This window comes from Rhinopithecus roxellana, chromosome 9 (assembly GCF_007565055.1).
Source record: "Rhinopithecus roxellana isolate Shanxi Qingling chromosome 9, ASM756505v1, whole genome shotgun sequence".
NCBI classification, from domain to species: domain Eukaryota; kingdom Metazoa; phylum Chordata; class Mammalia; order Primates; family Cercopithecidae; genus Rhinopithecus; species Rhinopithecus roxellana.
The window spans coordinates 109,123,623-109,144,050 of NC_044557.1; the positions used below are offsets into that span (position 1 = coordinate 109,123,623).

The 20,428-nt window shown below is 55.6% G+C and overlaps 1 protein-coding gene across 1 annotated transcript; it reads right to left on the minus strand.

The window, feature by feature from the left end:
• Positions 1-6,752: 6,752 nt before the first annotated feature.
• On the minus strand, positions 6,753-19,397 carry PHYHIP (phytanoyl-CoA 2-hydroxylase interacting protein). Its single transcript, XM_010365359.2, has 5 exons — positions 18,839-19,397; positions 15,248-15,441; positions 13,905-14,079; positions 11,275-11,392; positions 6,753-8,938 (listed from the first exon to the last, which is right to left on the minus strand). Exons 2-5 carry the CDS (start codon positions 15,410-15,412, stop codon positions 8,404-8,406), a joined length of 993 nt encoding a protein of 330 aa, XP_010363661.1. The 5' UTR covers positions 15,413-15,441; positions 18,839-19,397; the 3' UTR covers positions 6,753-8,403.
• Positions 19,398-20,428: the final 1,031 nt, after the last annotated feature.

Sequence of the window (20,428 nt, forward strand, 5' to 3'; positions counted from 1 at the left end):
CCCCTCTTTCTATGTGGCTCTCAAAGAGAAAGAAAGCCCAGAGCAGCCCCAGCTCTTATGCCCGGGCTGGCCGCTCCCAGGGTCCAGAGAGAGGTAGGTGGCCTGCTGCAAGCCCCAGGGTTTTCTAGAGCCTTCATTAGACTGGCAGGCTTTTCCTGGCTCCTTCCTGAGGCTGTGCCAGATGCTGTCTGGACCTGCAGGGGCTCCCACTCCCAGGAAGCAGCCTGGCATGGGGGACTCCATCTTGGCTCTTTAAGCAGAAGGTAGTAGTGGAAACCAGGCATGCTGTGAGTGTCGGATGTGTACACAGGGCCCTCTTCTTCCAGGAAGCCAGCCTGCTCTACTGCTTAGGCTACAGCTGTCTCCACCAGGCCTGACCACCAGTGTGGCCCCGGGGCCCTAAGAGAGAGCTAGAGGTGCCCAGAGGGGTTACTGCTTGTTGCGCCAGTAAAGTCACAGGCTGTGATGTCACAGCCACTCCTCCCTGCTGCTTCTTCCCCTGAAAAGGAGGCTCAGGACAGCCTGGAGGGCCATGACAGAATGGAAAGATCCCTACACTGGTGCAGCTGCCTGGGCATCTCACCCAGACATTGCCCACCCACTTGGCATGAGCTCTGCCACGAAGTTGGTGGTCAGTGGCCATAGGTCTCCTTACCAGCCCTCTGGGTCCTTCGGAAGCTCCAAGGACCACAGTCCCAGCTCACAGGCCAGGGTCATAAGCCTGTCCAGGCAGGGGCTCCAACCCACAGAGATACATTGGGTCCCCCCACCCCAAACAGGGTCCTTATGAACACCAACCTCCAGCTACAGGCAGGCTCAGGATAACCTATGCAGCCACCTGGACACACGGCTCAACACTCCATCACCCACAAACACAGGTTCCTCCAGCAACTCAAGAACCCAAGCCAGCGAGCCCTCCAGATGTTCTCTAGGCCCCTCTTCAGAGGTAGGCAAGGGGCTATAGTGCCCTAGGTCGAGGGAAGGCCCAGCCAGGAGAACTTTGGCACAGAGTATCTCGGAGACCACCCACACCCAAACTGACGCAATGCAGGAGCCCCAGCCACAGTGGGCGCTCCCAACCCACCCCATGGAGTGAACAAAGATTTTGAAGACCACCAAGGAGGTCCACATGGCAGTTTCAGATCCTCTGCCCTGGTCAGCCAAGAAGCAGGTGTACAGACCTATCTGGATGCCCAGATGTCCACCCCCAAGTGCTTGCAATCAGGCAGGAGGCAGCCCAAAGCAAGGATAAGGGCATCCCTTTGATAGAGAGGGAGGAGAGGGGAGGACGAAGAGAAAGAGGACAGGGAGGAAGAGGAGGAACACTCAGAGGACGGAGGCTAGAGAGTTCTGAGGAAGACAAGATGGTGGCTAGAGAGGAGGAGGAGGGGAGAAAGGAGGGAGAGGATGGAGAGGAAGAGGAGGAAGTGGAGGAGGAGCAAGGATCTGCCTCCTCAGGTGATGGAAGCCCCTCAGGCGCTGGTTGCAGGCCACTGATGCGTATTTCAGAATTCGGTAAATTGATGCATTCTGCAGGCCCAGCCTACCCTCACCTTCTAGCTGCCCAGGGTTCTAGACGAGCCCCCTACCCCCACCCAGTGCAGCTGCCCCTCTGCGCAGGTGATTCCATGGTAGAGGAAGGTACACTTGCCCCTCCTGTGTCCAGCACCTGAGGTCCCCTGGGGGCTTAGCTGAGGTCCCCCAGGGTCCTGCGCTCATGATAAGCATTCACATGGGAAAAGCCAGGATGCAGCTGCCCGACCCTACACTCCCAGCCCCAGTAGCCAGGTCAAGGTGAGCACATCCCTGGGAGCTTCGGACTTTCTGGAGCCCTCGGCCAAGAGGGCAGCATGAGCCTGCTCTGCTACGCTTAGCTCTGTGACATTGGCCCGCTGCCCCCTCCCTGGTCCTCTGCTCTCTAAACCTATCACCTGTCCCCAGCACCCTTCCTGCCATGTCCTGAGAGACAGATTTGAAAATCCAATGCCTTGTCTCCGAAGCAGTCAGAGAGCAGGGCACCAGGCAATTGAAATGACTGGGACCCTCAGCAGAGATGTGGCAGCTTCCAGGGACAAGTGTTGGCTCAGTTGTAAAACAAGGAAAGTTGAGTACCTGGCTCTGTCCCTCACTCCTTTTTCTCTTTTTCCCTGCCCCTCCCTCTAACCCTACAGGATCCCCAGTAGTAAAAAGGTGACAAGCTTGAGAGCAAACAAAACCCATTTTGAACACCAGCTCCACCATTTGGTGTCTATGTGACCCTGGATGAGTCACTTCTTTGAACCTCAGGTTCTTCAGTGTGGGATGATATGGTTGTGAAGGAATGAGGCCAAGCACGGTGGCTCGTGCCTGTAATCCCAAATGCTTTGGGAATCTAAGGTGGGAGGATCACTTGAGCCCAGGAGTTTGAGACTAGCCGGAGCAACGTAGCGAGACCCTGTCTCTACAAAAAATGTTTAAAAAATTATCTGGGAGTGGTGGTGCATGCCTGTAGTCCTAGCTATGCAGGAGGCTGACGTGGGAGGATGGCTTGAGCTGGGAGGTGGAGGCTGCAGTGGGCCAAGATCACACCACTGCACTCCAGTCTGAGTGACAGGGAAAACAAGAAGGAATGAGAGACTTTGAAGAGAGCCGGTCATGGTGCCTGGCAAAGAGGGGGCTCTTAATAAATGGGCCTGCTTTTCCTTTCCTCTGCTAGCTCCCAGATAACTCTACTCCTGTGCTAAAAGGAAACTTTCAGGTACAAAAGTAGTTTCCAGGCAGGCACTAGGAGCTTAGTGTAGAATTCCCCCTGCAGGAGGGGCAATGCTGAGCCCACAGCAAGGAGGGGGCTGCAGGGCAGCAAGGGACATATTTCTGGCGAGCTGGTGGCCCTTTCTGAGCATCTCCCAAGTCACACCCTGTACTCGACTGTCCCTACGCACAAGGCTGATTCTAGAACCTGTGAAAAGATCTGTTGCTCCAGTTTGCAAAAATAGTAATGCCTGATTTGGAGAGTGAGGGACAGGGCAGCCAGATGTCTTCCCCAGAGAACCCCGAGCCCCCAGCCCAGCCTCCCGCCAACCAGAGCTGCCGCCTCTGCTGCCCCAGCCCCCTCCATCCCACACCCTCCCTTCCCCCATCCCTTGAACATCTGGTTTCAATCTCCTCCAGATGTTGTGGCCAAGCTGTTTTATGGCCAATCACCTCAGCTCCGCTTCCTGAAGGCCTCCCTCCACTTCAGGGAATGGACCCTCCTCGTCCCTTTCCTTGGGATCCCAGCCACCTCTTTCCTAGCATGGAGAAGAGACACATACCAAAGCCGAATGAAACTGCTGGCATCCTCAGAGCAGGTGCCTCCCCTCCCTCCACTTTGTGGGATGCCCAGGGTTAAAAGGAAAGATGCTGGTCCAGGGACAGAGGAACGGCAGTGAAGTGTGGGTGTGCACCGGAGAAGAGGAGTTTCGGTTGTGAGTTGTGTGTGTCGGGGACCAAGCGTGTGCCACCATGTGTTTGTGTCAGGTATGTCTGTGTGTTTGTGCCTGCACAGCGCAACCCCTCACCTGGAATCTGAAGCCTCCCCTTGTGGCTGCCACCTTGTTTTCCCTGGCTGCCTGCACTGCCAGACAGAGCTAACTCAGGGCCCCTCAGCTGGGCAGTGGCAGCTATGAGTTCAGGGTTGTCCCTCACCTGGGAGCTGTCTGTGCCTTCTAGGCTGTCCTCTAAATCCATCCCAGGGAGGGTACGTGTGTAGGGGTGTGTGTGTGTGCACTGGCACGTGAACCTCTCTCCCTCTACCAAGTCAGAACAGACCAGAAAGGACCCCAGGGTGGACTCCAGCGGACCTTCTGACCCAGCTCTGTCTGACTGGTGCTTTGAGCAAGTATGGCAGGGTTGGCTGTACGCCGGGACTTGCCAACTGGACAGAGGAAGGAGAAGCAGAAGGCTCTCTGAAGGAACCTGCCTGGGGACCCTCACAACCCTACCTCTGTTCTGCCTTCATGCTCCACTATGAGGTTTCTGGGAGCCAATCTCTCCTCCCAAGAAACCCAAAAGGGTTCACAAAAGGAAGACTGGAGCCTGACCCTCTGGAGGACTGAAACCCTATCAGCTGGGAGTGGAGAATCCTGTGCGGGCCCACCCAGAGGCAGAAGGGTTGATCCTGAGTCACTCCATCCTCAGAATGCTGGATTTGAGCTACTGCCCACTACTCCCTTTGTTTTTGAAAACTTGGAGTCTCGCTCTGTGACCCAAGCTGGACTGCAGTGGCATGATCATAGCTTACTGCAGCCTTGAACTCCTGGGCTCGAGTGATCCTCCCACGTCAGCCTCCCAAGTAGCTAGGACTACAGGTGCGTGACACCATGTCCTGCTCTGCTCCACTATGGCTTTAAAATAAGCTTCCATGCCATCTGTGACTCCACAGCCCCCCCGGTGATATTCTGGAACTAGGCACAGACTTGCTTAACTGGCTTTGTGGAGGGGACCCCTGGGGGTGTCACTGTGTCTGAAACAGGACTATCCCAGGTAGCCCCTGACATACACTAGAGGAGACAGGCATAGGGCGAAAAAGGGGAAGATTCTGGTTTCTCAGTCAAAGCCTGGGCACTGTCACTTACTGGCTGTGAGACATGAGCAAGGCTTTGTGCCTCAGTTTCTACTTCTGTTAAGTGGGAATAATACTCCCCAGAACCATCGTGAAGACTAAAGAAGCTGATGTGTGTGACAGCGCCCAGGTGCCTGGTGCATATTAGGCCCTCAGGAGCCGTCATCTGCCCTTCCACTTTCCTTTCTACCCCATAAAGGACTATGTCCTGAGCTCTGGATGACACACATGAACGTGGCCTTGAGTCAGGCAGTGTTGGTGAGGACTTTGACTTCTCCAGAGCTTTTCTACTCCAGCACAGGACCATATCAATAAGTTCGTAATAGATGCAGTCCAGGTGCAGTGACTCAAACCTATAATCCCAGCACTTTGGGAGGCAGGAGGATCACTTAAGCCCAGGAGTTTGAGACCAGCCTGGGCAACACAGGGAAACTCCATCTCTACAAAATAAAACATTTTTTAAAACCTAGCTGGGCAGGGTGGCATATGCCTGTGGTCCCAGCTGCTCTGGAGGCTGAGATGGGAGAATCACTTGAGTCCCAGAGGTTGAGGCTGCAGTGAACCATGATCGTGCCACTGCACTCCAGTCTGGACAACAGAGGAAGACCCTGTCTCAAGAAATAAAAATAATGGCCAGGCACGGTGGCTCACTCATGCCTGTAATCCCAGCACTTTGGGAGGCTGAGGTGGGTGGATCACTTGAAGTCAGGAGTTCGAGACCAGCCTGGCCAACATGGTGAAATCTCATCTCTATTAAACATACAAAAATTATGCAGGCGTGGTGGCATGTACCTGTAGTCCCAGCTACTTGGGAGGCTGAGGCTGGAGAATTGCTTGAACCTGGGAGGGGGAGGTTACACTGAGCTGAGATCGTGCACTGCACTCCAGCCTGGGTGACAGAGTGAGGCTCCATCTCAAAAATAATAATGATAATGATAATAAAATGACAGATGCAGAAGTGACTCGGATCTGTAAACGGGAGCTCTGTTGGGGAGCGGGCACACTCAGGCACTTGGGACAGGGACATTTGGTGGCATCTGGGTCTGGAGCAATGGCAAGCAGCTATAGTAGGAAGGCTTCAAAGCCTCCAGAGGCTCCAAATGGAGTCTCCAGATGCTACGGGTCCTCTCCTAGGAGGCCCCATGTGGGAGGCCCCATATGGGAAACACTGGGTGGGACCAAAAGACTCCAAAGTCCCTTCCAAGCTGGAGACTCGGCTCTACATCCTGAGCCCCGCCTCCCACAGTGGACCAGGTGCTCCCTTGGAGCTGATTCCAGGTGGCCTGTCCTGTGGGCATTCCCACCTGAGCTCTTCTGTGGCTTGCAGAACTCACCCACCCCATCACTGGCCCAAAGAGATGGGGCACTATAGTCTGAATGTTTATGTCCCCCCTAAATCCTAGGTTGACATTTATTTTCTTTTATTTTATTATTTTTGAGATGGAGTCTCACTCTGTCACCCAGGCTGGAGTGCAATGGTGCAGTCTCAGCTCACTGCAACCTCTGCCTCCTGGGTTCAAGCAATTCTCCTGCCTCAGGCTCCCGAGTAGCTGGGATTACAGGTGCCCACCACCATGCCCAGCTAATTTTGTATTTTCAGTAGAGATGGGGTTTCACCATATTGACCAGGCTGGTCTTGAACCCCTGACCTCCTGTGATCCACCTGCCTCAGACTCCCAAAGTGCTGGGTTTACTGGCATGAGCCACCGTGCCCAGCCCTAGGTGGAAATTCTAACTCCAAGGTGATGGTTTTAGGAAGCGGGGCCTTGGAAAGAGATGAGGTCATGAGGGTGGGGCCACATGAATGGGATTAGTGCCTTTATGAAACGGGCCCAAGATGGCCTGGAGAAGTGGCTCATGCCTATAATCCCAAGCACTTTGGGAGGCCTAAGTGGGAGGATCACTTGAGGCCAGGAGTTTGAGGCCAGCCTGGGCAACAAGGTGAAACCCCCCAACTCTACAAAAAAAAAAAAAGAGGGGCCAGAGAGCTTGCTCATCCCTTTCACCTTGTGAGGACACAGTGAAAAGAGCCATCTGTGAAGCAGGCCCTCACCAGACACAGCTTCTCCCAGCACCTTGATCTTGACCTCCTGAGTCTCCAGAACTATGAGAAATGAATCTGCAGTTTTTGAGCCACCCAGTCTGTGGTATTGTGTCACAGCAGCTCAAATGGACTGAGACGAGCAGGGCCCTCAGGCCATGGTGGTTTATTGATGCACGTCGCAAGCACAGCACAGGCAGGCGGACCCCAGCCCTGGGGGGACATGAGGGCCAGGGGAGGGCAGCAGGCCACCCCTACAGCAATGCTGTCAGCACAGGCGGAAGGAAAGGGCCTGGGCCATGTTCTCTCCTTCTCCACACCTCTCCCCAAGCCTCCAGGCCTCCTGACCCATCCCAGAGAGAAAGCTGGCCACACAATTCCCCCTGGCTACAGAGAGGCGATGGTTGTCCACCTGCCCCTCACCGAGGTATGGTCTTGCCGGCCCGCCACTGCTTCCGTCCTTCATCATGGAAATCCAGCTGCTCATCCATCATCTCTGTCACCTCTGAGAAAGTCACTGTGAGGCTGCACTCTTCTCCGCCTGATGTCACCTCTGTCATCCCCCAAACAGCCGGCGGCTGCTGTCAGCCCCTCCCACAGGCTCTCTGTTTGCTTTGCTGATTGTAGGGAGTCCACCCTCGTGACCTGTGCGACAGTAGGAATGAGGCAAAAACACAAGGAGGCCCGGGAAGGACGTCACCAAGAACTCCCCGGGGAGGGGCTCCTGGCCAGCAGGGTGGCAGGAGAGCAGACAGAGCCAGTGGGCAGGGGAGAGGTGGAGCAGCAGAGGGTCCACAGTCCAGGTCACGCACGGGCACAGTACAGTCACGGCACCGTGGCAGAGTGAGTGAGCAAAGTGCACGGCTGGGCCGGGTGCCGGGGCCCGCGGGACAGCTTGCAGATCTCATGTTCCATGCCAGGCCCCAGCAGAGGATGAGGCGGCCCACTCCCAGCTGAGGAAGGGGCACTTCTGGGTCTCAGGGGTCTCCTCCCCCTCCTCAACCCCAGTGGCTGCTGTCTCAGACCCCTGTACTCTAAGCAAGGAGAAGGTATGCTGGGGTGTGGAAGGAAGGAACATCTGACAGCCTGACGCCCCCAGTGCCAAGAGAAGAAAGAGAATTCCTTTTCAGAGAGCAGGGGGAGTGTCCCGGTGGGCAGGTGGAGAAGGAGGGACAGCTCTCCCATGCAGGAAGAGGGTTCTTTGGGGCAAGGTGCAGCCAGGGTGTCATGGTGGTGCAGGAGACTATTTATACAAGGAAGGGATCCAGGCCTGGAGTGGGAAGCCCCAGAGACCCAGCTCAGCAGGGAGGGGGCATTCTGTGGTTGGCCCTGAGTGGGGTGAGTGGGACTAAGAAAGATCGCCCCACAGCTCTCTGCATCTCCTCTGGAGGCAGCCAAGCTACACGTGGGCTTTGGCCCAGAGGGGCTTCCCTGGGAGAGCCCCAGGAGGTGGGCAGGTCTTTGGGAGATAGAGACCTGGACGAGGCAAAGAACAGTAGGATAAGGAAACCAGAGGAAAAGGGAAGTTCTCCAGAAATCCAGCCCAGCTGCCAACTACGGAGGAGGAGAAGCCTTTCCATGTCCACTAGGCCGGGGGTGGGCCACACTTACCAAGAGGACCACCGTCTGTTGCCTCCAATGCCAAGGGGCGGGGGGAGGGCAGCTGGGCAGAGTGGAGGGAGCAGGGGGGCAGGAGAGAGAAAGCAAGCTCCCTGAACCTGGGCTACCCACCTCCACCTTCTGCTCCTCTCTCCCTCGCCCCCCAGCTCCCCAGGAGTCCCTAGCGGCCCACGCTGATGTTGCAGGTCTTGCAGCTGGGGTCCTTCTTGGCATCGGCAGTAGACAGGCTCATGAGCTGGTGACCGCTGATCTCCCCCAGGGTGCCCAGGGACAGGTCAACGGGCTCGGTGTAGATGATCTCCAGGATGAGGTCCTGGGCGTGGCGGAAGACCAGCTCCCCATCCTCCACGCTGCAGGTCAGGAACTTGTTGCAAGCAATGTCCAGGAGGGGCAGGCGGTCGCGGCAGAAGCGGTCCCCCAGGGAGCCTTTGGGCGCCAGCACCAGGATAGCATAGTGGTAGGCCGTGTACATGCAGTAGAAGTCCGCAAAGTAGAGGTTGGTGCTGGGATTGAAGAGGCGCTGAGCTGGGATCTGGAAGCGCCAGCGGCCGTAGGGGGAGTCCTGCGGGGGCTGGCCCGTGTTGAACTCCGTGTTGCAACTGAAGAAGACCCCGTGGAGCATACCGCTGGTGGGGGAGCCGTGGCTGCCGCTGTTGTCCTTCAGGTAGGGCTGCAGCATGTTCCCGCAGTGGGTCCTGCCCACCCGAGGGAGACACGCCAAAGGGAAGAGAAGATGCGGCTGGTGAGCTGGGCTGAGGCTTGGCTGCTGCGTGTGGTCGAGGAGGGAGGGAGCCAGCCCAGCTCCCAGCCCTCCCCCAGCCGCCTCCACTAGTTGCAAATAGAACATTCCAGAATGTAAGAGCAGAGAGGGCCCTGGAGAGGGATTCATCCAGCCCACTCCTTCTCAGAGAAGAGATGTGAAGCTGTCACTCCCCAGCTTGAAACCCTTTGATGGGGCGTGCGTGAAAAGCATGGCGGCTCATGATCTGATCTCTGTGGTCTCCTTGCCACTCCCCTCCTCCTGCCATCACACCTACTTACCCATCCCCTGCACATGCAGTCTCCTGCCTCTGTGCCCCCTGTGCAGGACTCTTCCCTCTGCTGCACTGACTGCCCTCTCCACCTTCCTCCGTTTGGCTTGGCAAACTTCTAATCAGCCTTCAAGCCTCAGCCACACGTCTGCTCCCCGCTAAAACCTTCCAGGAACAGCAGACACCTGCACTTGACAAATATTTGGCTGCCTACTATGTGCAGGACACCCAGTCTTCTAACTATGTTGCCCAGGCTGAACTCCTGGCCTCCAGCGATCCTCTGGTTTTGGCCTCCCAAAGCGCTAGGACTGCAGGTGTGAGTCACTTCACCTGGCCAGGACACTGAACTGTGCTCAACAATTACACGTACTTTTCACATGAAATCTTTCCATACTGTCTCTCTGACTGGATTCTGAGGTTCTCAAAAGGGTGAACTCTGCCTTTATCTTTACATCCTGGCACCAAGTAAGGTGCCTGGCACACATGGGTGCTCCCTGTCTCTCTCATTCTCGCTGATAAAGGAGTCCAAACTGGGCCACTGACTCACTTTCCGGGCTGGAGTGCAGTGGTACAGTCACAGCTCACTGCAAGCTCGAACTCCTGGGCTCAAGTGATCCCACCCGGCTAATTCTTTAAATTTTTTGTAGAGACTGGGGTCTCACTATGTTGCTCAGGCTCATCTTGAACTCTTGGGCTCAAGCGATCCCATCTTGGCCTCCCAACATGCTGGGATTACAGGTTTGAGCCACCAAGCAGGCCTTGCTTCTTTAATACAAACCCCAAAGACTCCCAAAGTCCTCACTGCCCTGAGGTTAAAACTGCCCTGACTCTAAGGATAAAGGCAGACAGAGGCCAGGCACAGTGGTTCATGCCTTCAATCCCAGCACCTTGGGAGGCTGAGGTGAGTGGATCACCTGAGGTCAGGAGTTTGAGACCAGCCTGGCCAACATAGTGAAACCCTGCTTCATTAAAAATACAAAATTTAGCCCGGCATGGTGGTGCATACCTGTGGTCCCAGCTACTCAGGAGACTGAGGCAGGAGAATCATTTTAACCCAGAAGGCAGAGGTTGCAGTGAGCGGAGATCACTGCACTCCAGCCTGGGTGACAGCAAGAGACTCCGTCTCAACAAAAAAAAAAAAAAAAAAAAAAAAAAGGCAGAGCAGCTGCTTGTCCTGGCTGAGCCTCAGAAGGATGTGGTCTTGGAGCACTTTCCAGCAGGCCTGGGGAGGGTGGGTACCCCTGGTCCTGCCTCACTCTTGCCTGATCCTGGCTGTCTTCAGTGACAAGTGACTCCCTGGCTCAAATGAACAAGCTGCTTACTTCTGGGCCTCGTGCTCCTCTTCTGTAGGCCAAGGGTGTTGGATCAGATCACCAATTTTTGAACACTTTTAGACTGCAGCATCTCTCTTTTATTCCCCAAAAGAAATTATACGTGGAAGGGTCACAGGCAAATAAAATTGAGGCTGCTCTGGTTGGACATCAGGTGTGGGGCCCATCCAGCCTCATCCTCTGGTCCCCCCAACTCCATGGCAGCATTCTAAGGGGTTCACTGACATGTCTCCCTGGAGGGAGCACCCAGTTTGAAAAGCGACGAGCTGGGTGCTTCCTCGAACCTTTTGTGATCAGAACACTCATTTTATGCACTCCCTGCCACCTCCCCTTTGGCCCCAGGGCCTGAATCAGAGAGAACTGTGGTGGTAGACCTCCGTGAAAAGAACTGTCCCAGAGCGGGAGCAAACCCAGACCTCGTTCTCCCAGGCTCGTTAGTACAACACTCTTGCAGAAGGCCCTGTCCCCAGAGCCCTTGATCTTCCCTGAGCCCAATCCCCAAAGCAGCAGTCTCTTCAGAGCCAGCCTGGTGACGTCAGGGCATGTCAATCCTAGAAGAGGGACTGGCAGCCACGGGGGTGGGGTGACCTCAGACAGCCAGGACAGGAGCAGGAAGGGCTGGGAGGGAGGAGAGGCCTGGTGGGTCCAGTCGGGAGCCCGCACCCATACCTGGCATGCTGGAAGTACTCCTTGTGATGGTTGCGGTAGAAGACGGAGAAGCGGAGCATGCGGCCTGCGATCTGCTCGGCCTTCTCCTGCAGCTGAGCCAGGTGCTCCTTGGCATAATCTGCAAGATCCCAGATGCAATGGGTGAGCTGAGGGCCAGCTGAGGAGCACAAACACCTCCTGTCCCCACCCCACCCCACACTGTGCGTGCCGGCCAACCTCTGTCTGTCAGAACAGCAGAGGCGACTAGACAGTTGTAGAACCTTAAACTCAGATGGGAACAGGCCAGCTGGCCTCTGCTGGAAACACAGGGTGCTGCATGCTCTCTGTCCTCATCACCTCTGCAACCACACTGCCAGAGGCTGGGGGCTCTCCGGGTCAGAAAAAGGCAGAGGGCTCCCCAGTAATCCCGCCAGGGTGCCCAGGGGCTGTGATCCCAGGCTATCCTCATGTGAAAAGAGGACTCATGGGAAAAAGGAAGACTTGAGAGGGCTTGAGGTCCTTTTGGGAAAGCCCTTCAAACCAGTAGATAGGAGGCTGCCCACATCCCCCCATAGAAGCCAGCTGTAGCTACAGGTGAAGGCTCCTGAGGGGCTAGGGAGAAGTGAGACCAGGCAATGTTTAGGCAGTCCTGGGTCTGGAGCAATGGCTCTCAGCTTGAGCATCTCAGGAGAAACAGGGAAGGCTGGAAACGGGATAGCAACATTGAACCCTGGAGCCCCAGGAAGGCTGCTGCTGGCACATACAGCTCCTTGGTACAAATTAGAAGAAGCTGCCCTTCCCTCTTTGTGGATGCATCCCTGGCCAGGGTGCTTGGTTTGGAGAGAGGAGTGTGGACTGGATTGCAGCCAGATCCCCAATTTGAATTAAATGCCCACTGCACATGGAAGTCTCAGGGGAAACCGAGCTTTCGCCTCCAGGAGCAAGAGGCCTCCAGAGAGTGTGGTTCTGCAGCAGAACTAAGAAAAAACACCATTCAGCCAGCCGCAGTGGTTCACGCCTGTGATCCCAGCACTTTGGGAGGCCGAGGCAGAAAATCACTTGAGCCCAGGAGTTTGAGACTAGCCTGACCAACATGGAAAAACCCCATCTCTACAAAAACTATCAAAACTTAGCCAGGAGTGGTGGCATGTGCGTGTAGTTCCAGCTACTCAGGAGGCCAGAAGCTGAGGAGGAAGGATCACTTGGGCTCTCGGGGAGGAGGCTGTTGAGGTTGCAGTGAGCCATGATCGTGCCACTGCACTCCAACCTGGGCAAGAGAGCAAGACCCTGTCTCAAAAAATAAAAATCAAAAAGGCTGGGCATGGTGGCTCATGCCTGTAACCCCAGCACTTTGGGAGGCCTAGGCGGGCGGATCACCTGAGTCAGGAGTTCAAGACCAGCCTGGCCAACATGGTGAAACCCCATCTGTACTAAAAATGCAAAAAAAAGTAGCCAGGCATGGTGGTGGGCACCTATAATCCCAGCTACTCAGGATGCTGAGGCAGGAGAATCGCTTGAACCCAGGAGGCGGAGGTTGCAGTAAGCCAAGATCATGCCACTGCGCTCCAGCCAGGAGGTGACAAGAGCGAGACTCCATCTCAAAGAAAAAAAAAAAAAAAAAAGACAGAAGGAGAAAAAAAAGAAAAAGCACCACTCAAAAGACAACAGCAGCTCAAGGAGACTTGGGGCATAAATCTTGGCAAAGGATGGAGCCAGCAGCCTCAGAGGCCCGGGGCTGAGAATGTTCCGTGCCCCTTCCGTGTGACAGAGAGATCTGGAGCAGCTCTCACCGTGAACACCAAAAGAATGCAATCTTGTGGGGGCAGACCCTGAGTCACGAGTGACCAAGCACACATAAGCCCGCTGCTTGTGCTGGAGTCTACAAGTTAAGTTCTGCTAAGAGAGTTTGCAGGGCCATTGACCAGGGGCCATTTTCCCAGGCTACGTGGAGGCTCAGAACAAGCGAAATGTGATTGCTCCACCAAGTGCACATTGACAGATAATCGATTAAGCAAAATGTGGTCTATCCATACAATGAAATACTATCCAGTTTTGAAAAGGAAGTAAATCCTGGTATATTCCAGTCACAAAAAGACAAATCCTGTACAATTGTTCTACTGATATGAGATACTTAGAGGACTCATATTCATAGAAACAGAAAGTAGAATGATAGCCGGCAGAGGGAAATGGGGGGTGGTTGTTTAATGGGTGTAGAGTTTTGGTTTTCCAAGAAAAAAAGGTTCTGGAGATTGGCTGCACAACAAAGTGAATATACTTAATACCATTGAACTGTACACTTCAAAATGGTCAAGATGGCAAATTTTACATCATGCACCTTTGACCACAGTGTTTAAAAAGATGCCTGTGATCTGGTACCAAGCCAGAAAAGTAACTCCCTTTCTTAATGGAAGTGGTCTTGCCAACATGATTAGTGGGGTTCACATCCGCCTCCAGTGAGAGAAGAGAAAGGGCGGGCTTTTGGAGGCAGGGAGGGTGTCATGCCTGTGTGCCTTCCCTGTGGCCCAAGCATGCTGCCTGGTGGACAGAAGGCGTTCGTCAGTGTTTGCTCGACTACCAGGAAGCCCCGTTTTGACCACAGCTAAGCCCAACGTGCCAAGCAGCAGGACAGGGGTGTGAAAGCAGGGCCTCACCCCCAGTGCAGAACTCCACTGTCTCGCTCCAGCCGGACACCAGGTATTCTCCGTCGCTCTGCTTCACTGCCGTCTGCACGGCCACGCTGTACTCCGTGCGGGGGCTCAGGAACCAGTGGCCTCTCACCGTCATGGGCAGCGGCACTGCCTTGGCCACGAGCTTGGTGGGGACATCCTGAGAAATGGGGTACAGACAGAGAGCCGGGCGTCAAACAGGGGTTCATGCCCAATGTGGGCGTCACCCCAGAATCTCCACTCCCCAGATGGCCCTGTTTTTCCTGAGCAGGACCAATCTTGAGGATCCAATGGCTTCCTACCCTGGCCATCATTTTCCTGGGAAGGCCACACGGACGCTCCTCAGCCTTGGTCCCTCCTAGAACCCCCCTGACACCCTGTTCTCTTGGGAACGGAGGGGAAAAGCCACAAAGTTGAGGGTGGCAAGGCCTTCATTTTTTAAGGAGACTTTGAGAGCTCTGCACACTGCAGTGCCGTCTCCACGGCAACGGCAAATGCTGAGAAGCCAGGGAGGAAGGGAAAATATGCCTTATTCTTTGGGGGGGAGGGTTAAGGGGGTGGTGTTGAACATTCACGTCACCGTGGCAACTGGCCTGCCAAAAGACACCCAGATCGGGAGAGCCGGTTCCAGAGAAAGAGAGAGGGTGAGTAACCCACGCCGGTGCCGTCGGCCTGGGAGCCAGCTGGCCGCCTCACTTCCCCTGCCTCTGCCAGCTTGAGAGGATGGGGGTCTTCCTCCCACCCACCCCCACACTGGCTTTTAACCCCAGAAAAGGACACACCCATGGAAGACTCTCTTCTATTCCTTTTCTAAGTCAAGCAAATGGCAGGCCAGCAGGTGAGGGGCCGCAGAGGGAGAACTGAGGCCACAGCAAAAGGGCCCCGCCCAGACCGAGGCCCGCGTGGCCCAAGCAGCCAACAGCGAGGCTGTGCCCTGAGCCAGGGCTTTGTCGAGACTTGAGACGTCATCCCCATAGGCGATGCCTGCGGCCCCACCCCACCCGGGCTCTCTGCCCCTGCCTGAAGTCTCAGTCGTGGCGCTGATAACAGCGCTCCCTCTGTGCTAGGCGCTGGGCCAAGCACCACGCAAACATGACTCACTGCATCCTCTCCACAACCCCGCGAGGCTCGGCATTGTTATTCCCTCTTCACCAGGGAAGGAGCTCAGGCTCAGAGAGGTCATGTAACTTTCCCAAAATGACACAGGAAGAAGAGTGTGGATTTTAACCAGGCCTCTGACTCCAAGCCATCACTTCCAGGTGTTCCCTTACCCGGCTTCCTTCAGGAACAGGAGCTGGAAAGGGCCTCCTGGGACACCTTCTACTCACCCGGTGCTTGAACTTGTTGGAATTCTTATTCTCCTTCTTGTTAAGGTCAATGAAGTAATGGGTGACCCTCTCCAGGTCACTGTCCTCCATGGCCCAGGAGATGCGGAAGGAGTCGCAGGTGATGTTGTTGATCTCAATGCTGTGGGGCGTGGACAGCAGCTCCATGCTCCCGTCAGGGTTGTCTCCTGTGGGGACTGAGGAGGAAGAAAAGGGTCAGTACCTCCCTCGCCCCCAGCGAGCTTTCTGGAATGTCCTCTTCCCAATATCCCTTTTGAGGCAGAACCTCAAGGACCCCTGGAATCCACCTGCCTCATGAATTAGATGGGAAAGACTGCACAGGGGAGGCTGGAGAAGGTTGATGGAGGGTGGAACGGGGTGCCTGCCCGGGGGGCTCTCTGCTCTCCTCAGAGGGGTCTGCAGAGCAGACGGCACCTGACAGGTGGCAGAGGCAGTGGGAACGCTGCAAAGCCGGGCGGGGACAGATTTGCAGCAGATGGAGCCGAGGAGGGAGGGGGCCCTTAGCCAGCAGGCGTGAAAAGAGAAAGGGGTGGGGGTGGAGAAGACGGGTGAGAGGCGGAGGAAACGCAGGAAGCACCTGCTGTGGAGCGGAGGTGCGAGGCTTGGGGCAGGTGACAGCCAAGAGCTCACAGGTGCCAGGGCCCTCGGATTCAGGCCTCTCTCCTCGCTGGGGTCAGCAAGGGTTGCCACAGTACATGGCTGGAAGGACAAGTGCCACGTTGGTGCATGTGGACACATTCGTGGTGGGAGGGGCACGCGACACAGCCGGCTTCAAGCTTTTTTCCACCCATAACTTTGTTTGACGATCCCTCTTTCTCTTCGGCCAGTCTTCTCTTGACTCCTTTCAATCATTACTTTTAACATTAACATCTACTGGGGGCCAACCATGTGCTCACAACTTCACAGACATCTCATGCAAGCTTGGAAGCAGCGACACGCTATCATTATCTCCATTTTACAGATGAGGTAACTGAGGTCGGGAAGGTACTAACCTGCCCAAGGCCACGCAGTGAGCAAATGATTTGAAACTCCCGCTCCCAAGCTCTTGATCATTAAGCTAAGGTGATGTCCCCTCATATGTGAGGGTGGAGGGGCACACGTGTGGCGTGTGTGCACGCGTGGGTGTCCGTGGTGTTTCCACCCAGTATTTTTCCTCCTTCTATCATTTCCTTTCAAGCAACTGCATTTTCTCTCCCTCCCTGTCTTCCTTCTTTGGTTCTCCCCTTATGTCTGCTGCTTGTCCAGGTATGAGAAGACCTCATCACGCTCACTCTCATGTGTGCTTTAGCTGGGAAGAGCTGACTCTGGCGGTGACTCTGGCCTGGTTGGCCTAGCTCCGGGATGGGGAAGAGAGAAGGGAAGGGGAGTGACAGCGTCTGGGAGTGGACCGCAGATGGGGGTGGGGCGTTCTCCAGGGGCATTTGGTCTCCTGCTTTCCAATCCCTTCCTCCAGCCCAGCTCCCGGCACCCCTCATTTTTCTAAGTGTCACCTCCTTCTCTTCTTTCTCCCTCTTTTTCTCCTCCCCTTGCCCAGGAGCTAGTGGTGAGGGCATCTTGTGCCTGCAAAAGCAGGTACTTTTATTTATAGCTTCCAGAGGATCCAGCCCACACCTTCCTGTCAATTAAGCTTGCTCCAGAGCCTGGCACCTCTGTATTAACCTGTGAGTTGCCTGGATGGCAAGTACAGGGTGAAGGCTAAGGGTGATGGCCCTTACCTGCCCCAGGTGTCATTCAAGTCCTGTTTCATCTTAGCCTCCCACTCCAGAGCCAAAATGCCAGTGGCTTTGTGCATGGGGAATCCTACGGTAAATAAGCATGGGGGTGCTACCAGGCCCACCCCAAAATCAAACAGATGGGATTGGGTGTCTGGAAGCAACGCTACCATAATAAACCAGTTTGTAATTCATGGGGACAGGTGTGGAACAGTGAGGAGTTACCATCTCTTGGGATCCTGGTGAGAAGCTTCCAGGGAGACACACATGTGCCTCACACACACACACACACACACACGCACACAAACACAGACACACTCCTACCCAAGAGGCCCTGAGTGGCACCCACCTACACTCTCGGAAGCAGCCCACACTCGTCCCATGAGCAGGCACCTATTCCTGCCTCTCCTTGGAGTCCTCCTAGAAATAGGGGCAGCTGTGTGTGGTGGTAGGGGTCTCCAGGACCTGGGTGTCTGCTTGTGCCTTCCTCCCTACAGTTCTGGGAAAGCTGAGATGACATCCCCACCCTAGCTTGGGAGGGCGGCAGTGAGTGAGCTGGTGTGGACAGAGGGGTGGGTGTGAACCCAAGTTCTCTACACCCAGAAGACTGGGGAAGGGCAGGGTGTGAGGGACAGGTTGAGGCAACACCCGAGAAACACCCACACTCCCGTGTGGATCCACCCCAAGACAGGCATGTACACACCCACACACAGGCAGGCACACACGCACATACACACATGTGCCAAGAGTGCCCACCCACCTGCGTCCCACACCTCCACAGACGTCCTCACTCCCACTCACCGATCTACGCACTCAGGTGCCTCCCGCCACCTTCTACATTCTAAGAATGCCCCGCAGTTTTCCCTCTTCAAGCTGTCACCTCCATGCACACCCAGACATGTTCATGTCCACAGGCTCACGCACACACATCCACGCACACCTCCTCACAAGCCATATTTGGGGAAAAGAGGACGCCACAGGCACCAACATGCGTGCGTGCCACCTCCACAAGAAGACACGCAACCCACACGCCTGCTTGCACACACATGTGTGTTCATACACACAGCAGCCCCCGCCCGAAGTCTGGTATTCTCTCTCGAATCACCACCAGGCTCAAAGACAGACTTTGAAAATGTGTTTGCCTCTGGCCACACTCTGCCAGCCCTCAGCCTTCATGCCAACAGGTTCGTGCACCTACATGGCTCTGCCCACAGACAATGGTTTCTGCCCCCTCTTCTCTTTACCCACCCCATCCTGCTCTGGGTCTCACCTCCCCATATAGAAAGCCCCTGTCTGCATACACTCCCACACACATGACAAGGGACGTGGTTACCCCTAAATATACTGCCTCATAGTGTCCCCACCCACGCACACCCACAGGCTACTCAGATAAGTCCCCCCAACACACGTACCTCACGTGTGCCAGAAAGATATGTTTCTAGACATGCTTCACACCATTCAAAACCCACACATGAGCATGATTGCAGGCAGACGGACCTATCTGCGCCAGCAAGCCTCCAGCCAACTCACAAGCGCACACACACACATGCCGCTCACACCGGTGCCCCTTCCCCACGTCCATTCAGAACAGCCACCCTGCCACAGGGAATGCTTCCCCCACCCTGCTGTCCCTGTTGGCATCGCTGACTGCAGCAGAATGGTCACGGGGTGACTAACCATGGTGCCCCAGAGACTGGATTCAGCCATTAACCACTTTGCCAAAGGCCTGGGGGAGAGGGGACAAGGTCGTCAGGCCTGGCAGTCCAGGTGGACACCCTGGGTGGTGGCAGGACCCTAGCGCCCCCAGCTCCTGGCTACTCAGGATCAACAGCAGCATGTTCCAGGGAGGAAGGGTACTCACCTGGCTCCACTGGGCTCTGCAGAGGAAAAGCTGGCAGGGAGGACAGGGAGAGACCTCTGTGTGGATGAGATCCCAGGCAGGGGACAGCAGCCGGACGCCTGGGTCACAGGCAGTGGTGTGCGCTTGCTCCTCTCCCGGCTGCCAAGGAGGCTGCTTCCATGCCCCGCAGCCAGCTCCTGTCTGGCTGTGCAGCGCGCGTCGCTGCTACCCCTGGTGAGACGATGTTCCCAGCTGAGCAGCGCAAGAAGAGAGGCAAGAGCGAAATCAAAGCAGCGTGGAGGAGAGAGAGGCAGAGAAGGGAGAAAGAACGAGAGAGCCAGACCGAATCTGGCTCCACCAATGGGATCAGTGGCTGCGCAGCGTCAGGTGATAATAAGCAGGCTTGGTCCCTGTTCGCCGGGCTGGTGGGAGGGGGAAAGGGCAGAGGGTCTCCCAGGGAGCTACACAGATGTCCTCAGGGACAGCAACACACGCTGCCTTTCCCCCATTCTTCCAGGACAAGCTGCCCTCAGAAGTCCCTCCAACACAACCCCTACTTGGAAATCTCTGACTTGAATGCAGCCCCCAAACTTTAGGATGCTGGGAGAGGGGTGGAGCTTAGCCAAGGGTTTGGGCCCCAAAGCAAAGACTCTGACTGGGGGAAGGGGAGGGAGGCTATAGAGGGGAAAGGTCCAGATGGAGGGTGTGAACCCAGGGTCACTGTCTTCAGTCCGGAGCTTCTCCTTGGGGCCTTTTGGTGAACTGTGGTTCCATTTTCTTACCAACTCTAGTGAGAGATGGCAGACCTGCAGCTCAGGGATCCCTGTGGGTCTGGCGAGAACCCTCTGGCAGCTTGGGTGTCCGCAGGAAAAGGGGCTGGGAGAGAGGCTGTGGCACAGTGCAGGGTGCACAAGGGCAAGAAAGTGGGGGTGGGAGAACACACCAAGCTCTGAGTGTCCTCAGCCCACCCCACTCTCTGAGCACAAAGGAAGCTGGCCCTGGGCATCTTGGGGAGAGAATGTAATATCTTTCACGGCAGCAGGAAGCTGTTCTGCCATCAAGAAGCAGACTCAGTGGAGGCCATCAGGAAGAACACCCAAGGAAATGTGAGTCCAGCAACAAGCGGGGACAAAGGGTTGCGCAGCAGTGAAAAGCACAGGCTTATAGTCAGATGGATGTGCTGAGAATCCCTGCTCTACCGCTGCCCAACTAGGTGACCTTGGACAAGCCACTCAGTCTCTCTTCATCTGTCAAATGGGATCACACAGGTTTATTGTCATCATGGAACGAAATAATTAGGTCAATCGCCCAGCCCTGGGCTTGGCACATCAGAAGTGCCAGTCACCCGTCAAAACTGTTCTCATTCCCATCATATCGACAGCATCTGCCTGCAAGGAGGCCACAGTCTTCTAGGGGAGAGAAGATGGCCATTTAGAGGACACAATTAGAGAATGAGGAGCATACAACTAAATCGCAGGGCACAGATACTGATTCAGAGAAAGAACAGTGGGCGGCTCCAGGGCACATGCAGGATGCAGGCCAGAGGAGGCTGTGGAAGCAGGAGTGTGGCTGGGGTGGGAAGGATTGGCATGGGGGCAGCAGACACCAGGC

Coding starts and splice junctions, on each gene's coding strand:
- PHYHIP (XM_010365359.2), bottom strand. CDS start 15,412: ATGGAGCTGCTGTCCACGCCCCACAGCATTGAGATCAACAACATCACC. Junction 11,393..13,904: donor AGTGGAGTTCTGCACTGGGG/GTGAGGCCCTGC, acceptor GGGATCTTGCAG/ATTATGCCAAGGAGCACCTG. Junction 8,939..11,274: donor GAGTACTTCCAGCATGCCAG/GTATGGGTGCGG, acceptor TCGGGTGGGCAG/GACCCACTGCGGGAACATGC.